This window comes from Betta splendens, chromosome 2 (assembly GCF_900634795.4).
Source record: "Betta splendens chromosome 2, fBetSpl5.4, whole genome shotgun sequence".
Taxonomy (NCBI): domain Eukaryota; kingdom Metazoa; phylum Chordata; class Actinopteri; order Anabantiformes; family Osphronemidae; genus Betta; species Betta splendens.
Genome location: NC_040882.2, coordinates 16459286 through 16475599, shown reverse-complemented (window position 1 = coordinate 16475599; position 16314 = coordinate 16459286). Strand labels below are relative to the sequence as shown.

The following is a 16314-nucleotide window of genomic DNA, read 5'->3' as shown; positions in this document are numbered from 1 at the left end:
TTTGTTTTTCTGCTGTTGATGGAATCTTGTACGTCTCAATTCCAGTGTCATAAGAATGTGACACTTCATCACATGAACACCACCACCACCACCGCTGCTGACTGCATGTTTCGTTTCAATATATGGCCTTTCCTTGCAGATGTCGCCCAGGGTTTCCCTCTCTGTTACCACATCGGTTTCGTTTCCCGAACAACTGATGTCAGTTGTCAAGCAAGAACATCAAGACTTCCGCATTCAAAATAAAGGTCTGCCCAAAGGCTGTCCTTGTTCAGTATATGACCATGCCACAACACATCATACAATACAAGGCTCATAGATTCCATGTAGAACTTCAGGTTCTTTGCCCGGTGAAGTGGTCAGGTGTGTGTTCTTTTTTGGAAATGCACTGGTAATTGTTCACAAATAGACTAGCCCAGAAGCATTTTAAAAATGCAATTCAGTAATTCTAAACAAATCTTCATATCTTAAATTTACAAGGTGATCCTTGCAGAAGTGGATCTGTGTCAGAAACATTTGAGGAAGCCAAAGCCAACCACACCCTTTTCTTGTGCTTCTGGTTACTGGAAGAATGGTTAACACATATTTGTTTGACTGAGCCTGGATTTGTGACACTTACTGGTAGTTGACTGTCTTTAACTTATCAACTCATTTAACAACTGAGATGTAAATAAACATGAAAAGGTTGCCAGTAACCGCTACAAAGTATAAGTAGTACAAAGTAATCTGTAAATACAGAAATAAGAAGAGCAGCTGTCAGGTGACAGGAAGTAAAACGTTTCATTAGACACTAGTAGTGGAAGAGTATTCAAGCCTATAATGTATGTCAGTGTCACTACCACAGTAATAACAGTACCAGTAAGTGTCCCCTAGTATCCAAATAAAGTACACATCCAAACTCCTGATACAGTAGGTACCAAATAAGTTATTTTTACCACTGCATGATAACTGATAACAGGATAATAATCTCTCTGAGCAAGGCATGATCATATTCAATATTCTTTATTCAAGGTTAAAGTAAATATTCAAAGTCGTCTAACCCCCAATTACGTACATTATATTTCATAAACCCTCCTGCCACACTTGTGCTTTTATTGTCTCGTCAAACTCGCAACTTCCGGTTGTACGCGTCTCCGCCGACTTGACGCGCGACCGCGGCTCTTCTCAGCGGACGCGCAGCAGCGAAGCCGCATATTGGCCCCGCGTGAGGACGAGTTCAGCAGCCAGCCGCCGCCAGCCAGCTCACACCTGTCAGCATGAAGACAGCTGCTCTCTTCCTAGTCCTGAGCTGCTGCGCTCTCTCAGGTAACGAGCGTTTATATTCGACGGCTCGCAACGTTCTGTGAAGCTTTTATTTGTCCGAAAGCGCAAAGAGTGACTTCGTTCTTATGTGAGCGCGTTTTCTAACAGGTTAAAGTAGTCGTTTTGCGTAGTTGCTTGTGGTACATGCTCATATTTGCAGTGGCAGCCTGAGTTTAGGCCTATTTTGTTTAATGTAGAAGCGCTTTGGATGTGTGCGTCTTTTTTAGTGCGACCTCCGTGTGACTTCCTGGATTGTTTAGGGAAGAGAAGTTTCCGCAGTCTTTCAGTCGTGTTGCAGGTTTGAGTCACATGCCAGTTGGCAGGAGCGGGTTGTTTTTTATAGCAGGATGAATCTGCAACCTTGTGAATCCGTGAAGTCGGTTAAACTTCAAGTTTAACACCCTAATTACGATAAAAAAAATTAATACTATATATATATATATATATATATATATATATATATATATATATATATATATATATATATATATATATATATATATATATATATATACACGAATAGTATGCAATTTTATTCATATCAATTTTTCTTTAATGGTGTTCATAGATTATATCTACTTTTTTATCTGTTGTCTACAATTAGGCCGCACGTCTTTTAAAATCAGGTCTTTGTGTACAAGGCCTCATCACCTATTATCTAAATAGGACATTCCAGCAGCCATGACCTGAATCTGTAGATAAGCTGTATTGAAAACACCTCACGATGTGTCATAAAAGTGCCGCAAACTGACTGCTTTATTTCCTTTGCGACGTCTGTTCATAAGTCGAAGTTCCCCCTCGTTCACAGGTCAGTACTAGACGTGTAACGACTATGAGGTTGGGGTTGAACTACAGGGCAGACCTGTGTTCTAATAAGTCAATATCATCAAGAAACGCTTAATAGAATAATAGACTAAGACCATGAATTGTGGTTGTGTGTGTGCACAGTGATTGACACTGCTATGCTTGACCCCATATACACCCTGGAGCCATCCTGAGCACTTTCTGTAAATATGTGTACTAGTGGCTTTGTGACATTGCAATTACACCCCCACACCACTAGGTGGCAGTGGAGTTTCAATGTGTGTTTTCGTTTGTGAGTTTTTACCAAAACCATAAAACACCTCTCTATTTATATATCAGTCTGAAAGATTCAGACTGATGATGGCGTATATGGACCTAGTTAGCCAGGCGGTCACGACTATTGCCTTTGTTTCATGCTACACTGTCCCCTGGTGGCAACAATGTACATGGCGTTTGCAAAGCATTGGGATTTGAGTCATAAATGAAGGAATTTCAGAAGTTTTTCGTAGAAATAATCAGGTATAAATAGAAGATAATAATGCCCCTAAACTGATGTTCCTTCTCCCTGTGTGTCTTTTTTAATGTAGCGCTGTCACTGGATGGGAATGTAAAGAGATCCAAACCCTCTGCAACTGTTGTCCCTGCTCAACAGTTTAACTCTTCCCCCTCCACAACTAAACCTGCCACCAACACAACAACACCTGCCGCCAACACAACAACACCTGCCGCCAACACAACAACACCTGCCGCCAACACAACCACCCATGCCCCCAACACAACCACCCATGCCCCCAACACAACCACCCATGCCCCCAACACAACCACCCATGCCCCCAACACAACCACCCATGCCCCCACCACAACTACCCATGCCCCCAACACAACTACTCCTGCACCTACTCCCAGTTCGACAGTTGGAAACTACAGCTTAAAGATGGGCAATAAAACCTGTCTGATGGCTAATATGGCACTGCAGATCCGACTGAAGGTAATTTTAATGAATTACAACATGTCTGTGCATCCAGCAAAGACGCGTGTAGCTAGCTAGCAATGAGAAGATTCTATCCTTAAGTTTACAGTTGAGGTTTTATTAGGCAATTTAGGAAAATTTGGACGGAACCGTGACCCTGACTCAGCTTTTAGCAGCGCTATTGTCAGCATTTCATTTGTAGGAAATGAGAAAGCCTTTTTTGTACCTTTGTGGTTTCAGTTAGTCGCTGGATTAGTGTAGAATCCTCATTTGAGGAGGATTTGAGTCATAAGACAATTCGAGGTCCTACATGTCATTGCCATTACTATACTCTATTGAGGCTGCTGTGTAACACTTTTCTCCATTTATTCAGGCTGGGGCAACTTTCAAAGTTCAGCCAGACAAGACAAAAACAGAAGGAGGGTGTAAAGCAACCACGGCCAACCTCACAATTGCCTTCAAAGAGGGTTACATCACCTTCATGTTCAACCAGGTACTTGCTCACGCATTTGACATGAATCCGTTGGTTATCCAAACTGCTTATGCCCATGAGGGTCACTGGCTTGTTGGAGCCAAACCAGATGTCATAATGGGGGAGGGAGGGTTCATCTGTGGACAGGTCGCTATTACATCACAGGTTATATCTCCCAAACGGTGAAATGTGTTCAGATTAACTTAGATGAACTCAAATTCAGTCAATCAGAATGCTTGACGGGCAACTTTAAATAAAAATTAGAATCAAATAGACTCGTTAAAAAAAGGGAAGTGCAGATGACAGGCCTGTTCACAGCGCATGTGACGGGAAAAGTGCTTCACACAGCCTGACCCCCACAGCAGTGGTGTGATTCATTTAGTGGCTTTGAAGCGTCACATCAGATAAACAGTGCAAACTGGCTGGCCTGCTTGGCAGAGCATCATCAGTTGCAGACGGAGTCAACTTGTGCGACTGCATAAAGACCAAGGCTTCAACTTATGTAAATAAATAAGTATGTGTGTGAATGTGACGGCCTGTTTTGTGAAAGCATGAAACGTTTATTCTTGTGGTCTAGAACTTATTTCTAACAGCGCCCACACTTCTTCTAAATGGTGCATCTGTAATAAAACAGTGGTTCGCTTTTCAAAATGTTGAAGCTTTCTCTGATGACAGCCCTGGCTTCACACCCAGGAGCCCTCCTGGCCTCTGGGCTGCTTATATTCCAACCCAAATTAGCAGCTATCGCACTACTTACTAATGACATTAGAATTAAGAAATATTTAATCAATTATTCGTTTTTTTGGATTAAAATGCCAAATAAGTAAAGCGAGAAACGCTCAGTTAAGAGTGAATCTGCAGGCAGTGAGAAAGCAGAAATGTCTCACATACCACGGTAGCGCCACGAAGACACGTCCTGAGCGAATACAGAAATGCAACAGTGACAACAGTGATTTGAACAATAGAATTTGACACATTCCCCAACCGCAGCGTGACATTCAGTAAAACAGAACGGTGGAGCCAGCCTGTCTTGTTCCATGAAATGAAAACCACCATCTCACTTTTAATTATCTACTGTAGAGGGTGCACGTTCCCGTACCAAAAGCCGCCGAACCCCATTCTGACCAAAACCTTTTCTGTTTCAGAGTGCTGCTGATAAGACTGTGTATGTCAATCAAGTATCATTCAACATCTCCCACAACTTTATGTCACGTAAGTAGAAAATAATGCCTCCATGAAACAGTATGACTGACTCAGACACGCACTGATACAGAACAATCAGCAGGTCAGCGTCCAACCAGAAAGTCCAGTACTCACGTAGACGAGTGCTGGAAATTTCCCTCTGTGTGTGTGTGTGTGTGTGTGTGTGTGTGTGTGTGTGTGTGTGTGTGTGTGTGTGTGTGTGTGTGTGTGTGTGTGTGTGTGTGTGTGTGTGGCATCATGTGACGCTTTCACCCTGCATCACATGCACCCTGCTTTCAGTGCAATGCAGTCAAACAAGTTTGGTGCTTTACCTGAACATGAGCCTTGTTTTGACGAGAATTATCAATCTGTCCCATAATAACACGAGCTTTGTTTTGTTTGACAGTTAATGCGAATGGCCAGTACTCCGGCAACAATGCCTCTCTGCATCTCTTCTCCGCCAAGGTGGGCCGGTCCTACTCCTGCAGGAACGACTCCATCTTCATGGGGAATGACTTGTACCTGGACGTGAGTCAGGACCGGATACAGGCCTTTAATCTCACCGCCGACAAAGACTTTGGCCCTCGTAAGTCAACCAGTGATCATTGTTTTTGCGTGTAGCCGTCTAGTATGTTATTAGATCATTAAACCATTGTAGCAAACACTGCTTATACAATATTATTTAAGGTGATCTGAACAGCAATTAATAAGTAAAAACCAGTGATCTACCTGCAGTATGGTGAGTTACTATACAAGTCATGTAAACCCTGACTCTCCCACTATTTAATGATGTTAATTACCCCCTAAACATTGCTGTTGTGACCAACCAAGGAGAATGGCTCCAGCACTTGTAGCTGTAGTGCTATATAGTGAGTCCAGCGCTTTGAAGAGTCAGGTGGAGCATGTGAAAGAGTCACGCATCAGATGTGTCATAGCTGACACTGGAAAGGTTTAAAACAACCAGAGCAGCCGACACTAAGCACAACTCTCAGCTTCCTGATTGCTGCGGCCTTGACATTGTTTCGCCACAGTGCTGCATAGTCGAATTTCTTTTACTCAATTATCAAATTAAAATGAGTGCATTTATTGCAAGTACTAAGTAAAGTACTGTCTCTGTTGTAAGTGTTTGTGTTGTCCTTCATCTAAGTGTTATAGTTACTTAAAAAATGCATGTGTTCAAATTCAGTAGGTCACTAATTACTATTGAATGCATAATCATTATTTACTAAGTTGAGAATTATTTTACATTTATTTGGCGATAAAGCTACTCCTCAAACAAGTTTTATTTTAACGTGAACATCGTCACGTCATCATCCTTTTAACACCATTCGAATAGCGATGCTGATTGATGAGCTCATTGAGTTACTGACCGTTTATGACATACGTTGTTTAAAATGTGCAAACTGCTGCGCTGTATTTTCCAGCTGACGTCTGTGAAGCCGACAAGCCCGATTACAGCGTTGCAATCGGGGTGGGAGTGGCTTTGCTCGTGCTGATCGTCATCGTGGTGGTGGTGTACGTTGTGAGCCGCAGGAGGAGGACCGACGGCTACCAGTCGCTGTGAGCGACTCTGGACACAGGTTGATATTTACAGAGGTGGTGAAGCTGCGATGTTTCTTCACCTCCACTGAAGGTTGCACAGCCTCATGTGTTCTCTAATGATGAAGTTTACTAAATTTACTGTTATGAGGAGGGTTTTATCTACAGGTTTTTTAGTATAGAGGCCAAAAGAGCTGTTTCGCTTCATCCAGTTACTAACCTGTAATAAATGAGTCATAATTGCACTTAAAATCTGAACTCCAATGTTCAAAGCAAACAACAACAAGACCTTTAAAGTAACAGAAAATTCTTCTATCCTGACCTTTTACACCAATATTCTATTTTAAACAAAATCCCACAGCACATTTTCACAAAGCAGTTAAAATGTTCTTATTAGTTTGTTGCTCCTATTGTTGTTGTTTTATCTTTTCTAGTTTACTACTCACATTGATTACAGTTTCAGTTGTGGCTGGTTTAAGTTTAACACTGGTTTAAGTCTGTTTAATTGAAAGGTTTTCTTCTGTCCCCACAATCTTCATGTTAATTTAGAGCCCAACACCAGATGGCGCACTGATCCCAAAAAGCAAGATAAATGTACTTTTCATTTGAAAAATCAAATATTTAAATTCTCAAATAGAATTACTAAATTTGTGGCAGTGTTGAGTAAATCTAGTGCCATATCCATATTCATTTAAAATATTTATTCAATAAATCATTGTGTAACAGCTTTATAGTAGTATTCTTATGGCAAAGAGGGAGACACTGTGAGACATGAAAGTAAAACATAGCTTTTAATAAACATGCTAGTTGCCATTTTTAAATTGTTGTTATCCAATCATGAATGTTTCATGTGATTATACTGACTGTGTTTGTATTGTTAATCAGCACATAAGGGACATGTTAAAGATTTTTGTAAGGGATTTTATTATGAAAATCATCAGTGACAGCGATTGTTGCTCCATCTGATTTTCGTTTTTTTGAATTTCGAATGCTTTATGAAGGTGATGTTGTCTTCTAAAATCTAAAGGAATTTTAGATGTATTCTGCTGCGCATTACTGCCTTAACAAATACAATAGCATTAGTCTTCTAGACATGAAAACCCGAATATAGAGCATAGCGCAAAGGGAGCTATTTACACACCATAAGTGCTTTTTAGGCAGAGTTGCTCAGTCTAAACAAATAAAACCAAAGCAGTTGTAGTTGGTTAAATGTAGAGAAAGGGAAATATGTTTTATTGGTTGAACTGCCCTTTAGGAGTTAGGTATCTTAAAACTGTGCCAGTGTGAGGTTGTCTACAGGTTATAAAGAAAACGGAAATAAGGGACCTTGTGTTATAGTTATGCACAATGTGTGAGCACCTCCACCTGTTGTAACCGTCCTGTCTGAATTAAAACCCATATTTTTTAAAGGTGTGTGTGTGTTTGTGTTTAGAGCAGTTTGAAACTGAAAGCAGAAATGCTTCTTTCAACATGTACAATATAGAAAAGACAACCAAATAAGAGTATAAAACGTTTGCATGTTTAAATATAAATTATGATAAGTTTTATTACTTTGTACTAAAAAATTAAATGTATTTTAAACATTTTACAAACATATCTGTAAGTTTCAAACATTAATGGAATAACTTTTATACACTTTTTAATGTTTTCACTATTTTGGCTTTCGGTTTCAAATGGTACTTTTTCACTTCCAATTTTATTTTCAGTGACAAAACACCTGTCCAGGGTGAACCCGCGTCTCGCCCCAAATCACATCTGGGTGATCAAGCGGCTTAGATGCTGGATGGATAGACCCAATAACACTAATGTAGATGTATAAGGGCATCCGTGGTCCTGACTTGGGATGTACTGTTTGTATTGATGTCTGCACCTTCCTCCATGCAACAAAACGCTTTTCCAGTCTACGTTACAATAACGTGACTGGGTGAACAAACAGCACCATGGTCATATAGAGTTAAAGTACTAAATGAAGCTGCATGTGATGTATCGCTCAGCCTTTAAAATGAGCTGGAGTCACGTTGCAGTGACAGACGTGGGGCGGGACTCGGACCGTTCATTTCCACAAAGTTGTTGCAGTACGTCCGATCTGCTGCTCGGGGTCGCTTGAAAAGTCACGTAAGACGTCTGCTCGACCAGCTCCAGCCGATTCTGGGACCATGACTGGTAAGACGAATATTTGTTTCTACTCGAACTGTGTGTGAATGCGTGTGTTCCAGATGCCGCGCTGTTGGCCCGACATCTGGAGCGAAGTCTCACTGCCGAAAATCAGTGTGGTCAAACTAACGGAATAAGCTTGCACCAGTTACTGAGTACATTCACCACGAGTGGCTTGAGATTAGAATCTGCAGTTTCGCCCAGTCATACTATTTTTATGGCTGAGGCCGCTTCTACCCTTTGAAGGTACATGCTTGCGTTCCTTGTTGGCAGCTGTTCTGTTATATACCGTTCCAGATGTTGCGCATGCGCCTGCACAGCGCGTTGTCTTCGCAGCTGCGTGATGTACGAAATAAAGAGAGTGTGTGTTTCCAGACGAGGCAGCTGTGGAGGAAGACATCAGCCCAGCTCAGAGTCCTCTGGTGACACTCAGCTTCCAGAGAGACGACAACAGGAAACAGAAGTATCTGGAGGCTGAGCCCAAAGCTCTGGGGGTACTGATAGTGTGTGTGTGTGTGTGTGTGTGTGTGTGTGTGTGTGTGTGTGTGTGTGTGTGTGTGTGTGTGTGTGTGTGTGTGTGTGTGTGTGTGTGTGTTGTGCTAACCTCTCATCGGACATAAAACTTTGTGTCCATGCTACAGATCACCCAGATTGCTCTGAGCCTGTTTAACATCAGTAGTGAGAGTGTGCTTAAAATTGGAGACATCCAAGACATCCCGTTAGACATCCACTTCTACATTTCATCTGTGCTGGTGAGCCTTAGAATACTTTGCACCAGATTTGGGAGAAATGTAAATATAAACCTTTAACCTTGTGTAAGTCAGCTTTCCCTTCTCTTTGATGGCTCTGATGTTGCAGAGTTGCAAATTAAAAATCACGATTCGCATTATAATCACAAACATCACTACACTGATACACACTACTGTAGAACTGAAAACTCTATATTTTCTGCCATATTTTTTTATATATTACTTTTTCTTTTGCTACTTTTTTCCATTCATAATTTGATGGTTTAGTACACTGGATTACCCAAAGTTGAAATACTTACTTTTGTTCCATTGTTGTCTTCACAGGTGGCGATAGCTGGCATTGTGGCGATAGCGGCACAGAGCCTCCAGCTGTCAACAGTGAGTTCTGACAGACATCACCGTGGCCAAAACAAATCTGTTTACAGGCAGGAGGGAATAAATAAAATCACCATTACTTCCCAAAAACACACCCGCTGCAGCTAATTGGACTCTGTTGGAGGCAGCACCCACCCTGCTCTGGTGGTCAGTCAATGCAGCCTATTTATGCCGTATATAACCTTTTATGTGACCTCTGGTGTGCCTTGTGTTTTTCTGTTTCTTGATCGCGTATCTCAGCTCAGAGTGTGCTTGGCGACGCAGATTGTGGCATGTGGGGCCTCCATTTTCAATATAATCTGCACCCTGGTTAAAATGGAAGAGGTTGACAGGTTCTGCTGGGTCACCTACAATCACACGCTTCCCGATTTTGAAATCTGCCAAGAAATAGAGGTGAGCGATGACGAGAAAACGATCGGGACCTAAAACCTGACTAAAACAAAGGCCTCGCATTTACAGCAACCAGATAAAGTATGAGTTGCAAGATATTACTAGATAGGATGAGGTGTGTATCAGCATTAGAGACTAATGCAGTATATCCTGTCACACCAACAGAGGTCACACATGCTCTTTTATTCTGAGAGTGCCCTGGTCCAGGTTGCTCTGTTTGCCATCTCTGTCACTCTGGCTGTCTACTGCTGCAAAGTGGTCAACTGCTGTGCACCAAAACTGGTGAGTAGGAAACGCTTCCATTTTCCAAGTCATTCTTCTTGTTCTTGACATTTATCCTTTTACTGTTTTGGGGCCTCCGTCAGCCGGTGATCACTGTACAAGCTCCCGCCACGCAACAATGAGGAGACAATTACAGCGAGCACTGAATGGAAGTGTGACACTGATAGTCTACACGTGTGAACGAGCATCCGTCTGCTAACGTGTGTTTACGGTACTTTTTGACGTGTGGATTTCACTTGATTTGTTGCATCTTCATTTCACAATGTGATATTTAATCAGTCTGTACTTTTTCATTAAAATTTAACACTATGCGCACAGGACTCCTGACGTTTGTATGGAAACACATTCATGTGTCGGCACAGTATTTAGATGCTGAACTGTGTCCATGAGATGCAGCTTTGATATCATGTCACACACGATGGCAGAATTGAGTAAAATATGACTGTTACTGGACATGCTGGACATATAATACACTAACCACCTATTGTATCTCATACCAGAGGCTGAACAAGTAACAGAAGAATAAATATAGTTTTAAACATCCCACGTTTTTCTGAAAAGCGAAGGAATAAATGTAAAAATGTGATGTCTGCCAGAGGAAAGGGGGGACTGCTCCCTGAACTTTGTATTTGGACTCTGTCTAATCTCTGCCTGCTTGTGTACCGACCTGCGCCTGTCTGTCCATCCTGACCTCATTAAACTCCACACACTTCCTCCACAAGTGTCAGTACGATTAATCAGAGCTTTACATGCTGTTAAAAAAATACATCATTTTAAATCCATGACATAAATCACATTTATAATTTTGGAAAGTTGTTTTAATTATTAATAACTCAAATATACGCTAACAAAACCTGTATATGCTGTTTATTTCAAATATGGTTTTATTTTAGATATGTTATTGATAGAAATTACTGAAGCAAATGTACTGTAGAACACTGCCTTAAAACAACAACAGAACTACACTACAGGATGTAAAGCTGCGCATTTGTGCTTATCCAGGTTCGAACAGCTCCTGTCTCACACTCATCATAGCTGTAACATCTGGATCTAGGTTTAGGGTAAACGTTTCCCTGTGCTTGAAGCCGTCCGCACTGTTTGGGAACTCTTTGGAGATCCGGGTTCTAACGCGCCTCATTTCATCGCGATAAAAAAAGGCCTTTGTGCTTTCGTGATCGCGGGGAAATGTGCAGCTGGAGTCACGTTGCGGTGAAATAGCGGGGCGGGACTCGGGTCGTCCACCAAGCTGTTGCAAAACTTCGGATCCGCGGCCTGCGGTCGATTGACAGAAAAGAGACAAAAGAACAGGAAGACGCGTTCCAGCGCATACTGTGATCATGGCTGGTAAGAGGCCCCGTCTTACAGTTTGGAGCTGAGGAAACTCCTGCTGGAAACGCGCGATGTTTGCGCACGGTGCTGGAATCCAGATGTTGCGCAAGCGTCTGCAGAGCGCGTCGTCTTCGCCGCTGTGTGTTGTACGAAATAAAGAGAGTGTGTGTTTCCAGACGAAGCGGCCGTTGTGGAGGAAGACATCAGCCCAGCTCAAAGTCCTCTGGTGACACTCAGCTTCCAGAGAAACGACACCAGGAAACAGAAGTATCTGGAGGCTGAGCCCAAAGCTCTGGGGGTAAACTGTGTGTGATAGAAATGAATCAAAATGCATTAAAAATAAACTGATATTCTGAATTAAAACAAGTACAGAATAAATGATACAATTGCCAAAGTAGTCGTCTGCTGGGTTAGAAAATGATTGTAGAGGGACCTTAAGCCATCTGAACCTCAGCGGCTTTAACATGTGGTCAGCCTCTGCCAAAGATTCTCAACAGTGCTGACATCAGTGATAATAGAATGCCACAGGTCCTAGAGGTACTTTATGCGTTCGGTCATTGTGTTGCTAGACTTGAAGCAGATGTCCTCAATACAAAATGATACAATCTGATGCAGATCCCGCACACAACACCCTCCCTCAAACCATCAAGTCTAGAAGAGACACGTTTAGAATCTAGCTGTGAATCATTGTTAATTTTCAAGTTGTCTCTGGGAATAGTGCAGGTCGATATAAAATGTATGTATATTATTGTATGTAACATAAACTTCAGTACCTCACCTAATGTACTCGGTTCCAGATCACTCAGATGGGCCTCAGTCTGTATAACATCGTCTGCGGAAGTGTGTTCCTGGCCAAAGGTTTAACTCATCTAGAGCATCAGATCCCATTCTTCGTTTCATCGCTGCTGGTGAGTTCAACAGGAATGTGAAGTTTTACAGCCACAACATTAACACCTGGTTTCCTGGAGACCCGCTCCCTGAAAGACTGTGGCTTGTGTAGTCCTGTAGCTATCGAAAGCTCCCAGTTTCCCAGTTACAGTGAGGACAGAATTAGAAAGAAGAAAAGAACGAACGCCTTTATTGGTCGTTATGTGCAGAGTCCCCGAAAGGACATGGAGACTGCCCCCCTCAATATTTGGTTCAGAATCCTTTGTTTGCAATTACAGAGGTCAAACGTTTCCTGCAGTTCTTGACCAGGTTTGCACACACTGTAACAGGGATTTTGGCCCACTCCTCCCCACAGATCTCCTTTAGATCAGTCAGGGTTCAGGCTGCTGCTGAGCAACGCAGGGTTTAGGCTCCGTCCAAAGATGCTGAATTGGACTGAGGTCTGGACACTGGCTAGGCCTTTCCAGAACCTTGATGTTGTTCTTCGGGTCGTTGTCATGTTGGAAGACCCAGCGACGACCCATCTTCAGTGGGGCAGGACGTTGTTGTTCAGAATTTCACAATAAATGGCCCCATTCATCCTCTCCTTAATACAGTGCAGACGTCCTGTCCCCTTGGCAGGAAAGCACCCCCAAAGCATGACGTTACCACCCCCATGCTTCACAGTAGGGATGGTGTTCTTGGGAACCAACTCATTCCTCTCTTTCCTCCAAACACAGCGAGTGCAGTTAAGATTCTTCACTTTTCTGTTTATCACTGACACCTCACGAGGTGAGTTCTTGCAATTTTTCCTACAATCTTACAAATGTAGTGTCTTCTGACAGCTCTTTGGTCTTGTGCATGGTAGTAGTTGGTGTCTGACTGACTGTGGGGTGAACAGGTGTGTTTAAAGAGCTCAGACAGGTGCTAGCTTAGGTTGATGAGTGGAGTAGAGGTGGACTTTTCAAGGCACAGTAACAGGTCTTTGAAACATACAGTATGTTCAGCAGTGCAAGACAAAAAAATGTTTAAAAACCATACAATTTGATTTCCTGAAATTTTCTTTTTTATTCTGTCTCTCAGAGTGGGAAATACTTCTGTTCCTCACTGTACACTATTTTGTACGCTGCATATTCTGCACTCCAACTAGATGTTCTTCTTAGATACAAGGATAAAAATGTGCCATTGTGTTCACAGGTGGTGATCGCTGGGAGTGTGGCTGTAGTGGCACAGAACCTCCATCTGTCAACTGTGAGTTCACTGTCAACCTGGCGTCCGAACATAGTAGAAACGGATGAGCATGATGCTGGGATGCATGTGTCTACCACCAAACTGCCGCCTTGGACCCAACAGCATGTTAATGCAGCCACAACATTTCAAAACAGTCTTATCATTTCCAGATGTGAATATCAAGCAGATTTTAGTTTGGTGGTGGGTGCATACGGTTTACAGTATGTGTCACCCCCCCTTTGTTTTTCTCTGACCATCTCAGCTCAAAGCCTGTCTTGGGATGCAGATTGTGGCATGTGGTGCCTCCATTGTCAACATGGTCTGTGCTCTGATTAAAATGGAGGTGGAGACCTATTCCTGTTGGCGGAATTATCATCCTTATAATGACACATTTAATGGTGACGATTTGTGCTATGAAGTGAGGGTGAGTGTTTTTTGTTTCATCTTTGGTTTCCATGATTTAGACTTTATACTAGACAAATATTAAGTGTCTCACAGTATGTGGTGGAATAAAATGTTACAGATTCACTATACGTTTAAAATGTTATTTTAAATCTGGCACTCCATTGTGATGTCATAGCTCACAGAATATAAGGGATTTCAGGCCATGAGGAGTATAGATGCACCTGATAACAAGTAAACATTGGTGCTGATGAAGAAGTGATGTAGAAGGTCTGACAAGTACCTAAATGTGATGTGAGGAGGTGGCAGCTGACAGAAGCAGAGCAATCAGACCTTCAGCTGCTCCTTTTCTTCAGTGTGTTCGTTAATACAAATCTAATCTAAGCAGGTTTTGTTCCACTTCCAGGAAGTCCACCTGCAATTTTATAGTGAGAGTGCCCTTGTCCAGGTTGCTCTGTTTGCCATCTCTGTCACTCTGGCTGTCTACTGCTGCAAAGTGGTCAACTGCTGTGCTCCAGCTCCAAAAATGGTGAGTAGATGCTGTCGACTGTAGATCCTGGCTCCATAATCAAGGAACAGATTAATTGAGTTATAATTTATGTCAATCACATACAATGGTACAGTGTGTTAATGAGGGTAATAATAAAGATAGTTACCGTTCAGCTCACAGAAATAAAGATCCCAAAGTTTCTATATCTCATTCTACAGCTTAAATCTGTTTTGTTCTTTATTTGTGTCTCTGTTAGCCGGTGATCACTGTACAAGCTTCCCCAACACAACAGTGAGGAGACAGTGGGACACAAGCCACACAGAAATGGTGCAGTGTTACTGGCACTGATCAATATTTTCTAATATTATTAGACATTTGTGTAACTTGAACTGTGCCACTTCTAATGATGTTCATGGCAGTTGCATGTTGCGTGGCAGCCCAGTGCTCCCCCAGGGGTTGGGTTACATGCAGAGGACCGATTTCATTGTGACATTGTAACAGATGTGATGATGAAAAACAAAGGCTTTCTTCTTCTTCTATTAGATGCAGCTTTAGATCAAATGTCTTAGATATAACTTTCATGTTGCATGACACATATTCACAGTCTGAACTGAATAACTGAACTGAATATTATTCTGCCATAAACAAAATAATTTTAATAACTTTGTGTCATTTGTTCATTGGGTTCTGTCTGTCTTAAATGTTCAAGCAACATTTGACAGCTACCAGTTATGCTATTCAGTGACATCAAACAGCTTAACTCCAATGTCAACAACAAAAGGATGAGAAATGATAACTCTCATTTTCTCCTGGTGATGCACTTATTACAAGCTAAATTGACACACTTTGTTTAAAAAAACTGAGCTGACTTAATGTAGAGTTGTAAAAAAAAAGCTTAATTTACCTTGATGGCTGATGAATTGTGGATTTTTTGTATGGGCGCCTGCAACAAAGCTCTAAAGGACAGAGCGCGTCCCATGGCATTGAGTGTCATTGTCCTGCTTCTGCCAGATTTCAGCATCTTTCTGTGAGCTCCTACTCCTATGCAATGCTTGAGTTTCCAGAAGTAGTCCAGCTCTGGACCACTGTTCATGTCTATTGTCCCAGTCTTTCTTGCCTGGACTAGTTAGGATGGCAAGGTGAGTATAGCCAGGTGACAGTTAAAACACTCAACTAACCCATCGCTTTGCGGGTGGAGAGACATGGTTCTTGTTTTTTTTACTGTGAACTGTTTACACACCTCCTCAAAAGGTTGACTTTCAAAGTACTGCCCCTGCTCACTGTGCAGCTTATCACGGACCCCAAACCGGGACCACATCTCATCCGCCAACCGCTGGGCTGCAGTTGCGTCATTCTGATCGGAAATCACTTACACCTCCAACCATTGTGTGAAAAAGTCCATGGCCACCAGAACCACCACCATCGCAGCACTGTGAGGTCATTTACAAACCCACACCACCTACTCTCATGGTGCTACAGAATTATTGACACAAGCCATGATCTTAGTCACATACACATGGAATTACAACATTAAAGCAAGGTGAACACCAGGGTTGTGCTGGGCATTGGAAAACTAGGCAGTCGTATAGAAATGGATGAATAAGAATGATGGCTAAGATGCGAGAATAAGGCTCTGTTGGAATGCTACTACTCAAGTAACCCTAGTCAGAGGGGTTACAAAGGGGTTACAAAGAATGTGCAGCGAATGGGAACAGAGAAACCCACATTCAAGGCTGATGGCGAAGCAACTAGTAGCTCAGTGTTCCAACATCCACAAACG

The 16314-nt window shown here is 42.2% G+C and overlaps 2 protein-coding genes across 2 annotated transcripts; both read left to right on the top strand.

The window, feature by feature from the left end:
* Positions 1 to 1142: 1142 nt before the first annotated feature.
* LOC114850660 (macrosialin-like) lies at positions 1143 to 7675 on the top strand. Its single transcript, XM_029142353.2, has 6 exons — positions 1143 to 1302; positions 2691 to 3091; positions 3447 to 3566; positions 4691 to 4757; positions 5134 to 5313; positions 6152 to 7675. The coding sequence occupies exons 1-6, from the start codon at positions 1254 to 1256 to the stop codon at positions 6289 to 6291; spliced, it is 957 nt and encodes a 318-aa protein (XP_028998186.1). The 5' UTR covers positions 1143 to 1253; the 3' UTR covers positions 6292 to 7675.
* A 599-nt stretch (positions 7676 to 8274) lies between these two features.
* LOC114866956 (uncharacterized) lies at positions 8275 to 15197 on the top strand. The gene is made up of 14 exons (XM_029169236.3): positions 8275 to 8429; positions 8796 to 8914; positions 9062 to 9172; positions 9494 to 9547; positions 9785 to 9937; positions 10100 to 10216; positions 10300 to 10323; positions 11506 to 11560; positions 11722 to 11843; positions 12343 to 12453; positions 13610 to 13663; positions 13905 to 14066; positions 14451 to 14573; positions 14791 to 15197. Exons 1-14 carry the CDS (start codon positions 8423 to 8425, stop codon positions 14827 to 14829), a joined length of 1251 nt encoding a protein of 416 aa, XP_029025069.1. The 5' UTR covers positions 8275 to 8422; the 3' UTR covers positions 14830 to 15197.
* The last annotated feature ends 1117 nt before the right edge of the window (positions 15198 to 16314 follow it).

Excerpts from the sequence above, each read along its gene's own strand:
- LOC114850660 (XM_029142353.2), top strand. The coding sequence starts at position 1,254 with ATGAAGACAGCTGCTCTCTTCCTAGTCCTGAGCTGCTGCGCTCTCTCA. Across the intron at positions 3,092-3,446 it reads CACTGCAGATCCGACTGAAG|GCTGGGGCAACTTTCAAAGT; the intron begins GTAATTTTAATG and ends CCATTTATTCAG. Across the intron at positions 3,567-4,690 it reads TCACCTTCATGTTCAACCAG|AGTGCTGCTGATAAGACTGT; the intron begins GTACTTGCTCAC and ends TTTCTGTTTCAG.
- LOC114866956 (XM_029169236.3), top strand. Across the intron at positions 9,548-9,784 it reads AGAGCCTCCAGCTGTCAACA|CTCAGAGTGTGCTTGGCGAC; the intron begins GTGAGTTCTGAC and ends CGCGTATCTCAG. Across the intron at positions 11,844-12,342 it reads CTGAGCCCAAAGCTCTGGGG|ATCACTCAGATGGGCCTCAG; the intron begins GTAAACTGTGTG and ends ACTCGGTTCCAG.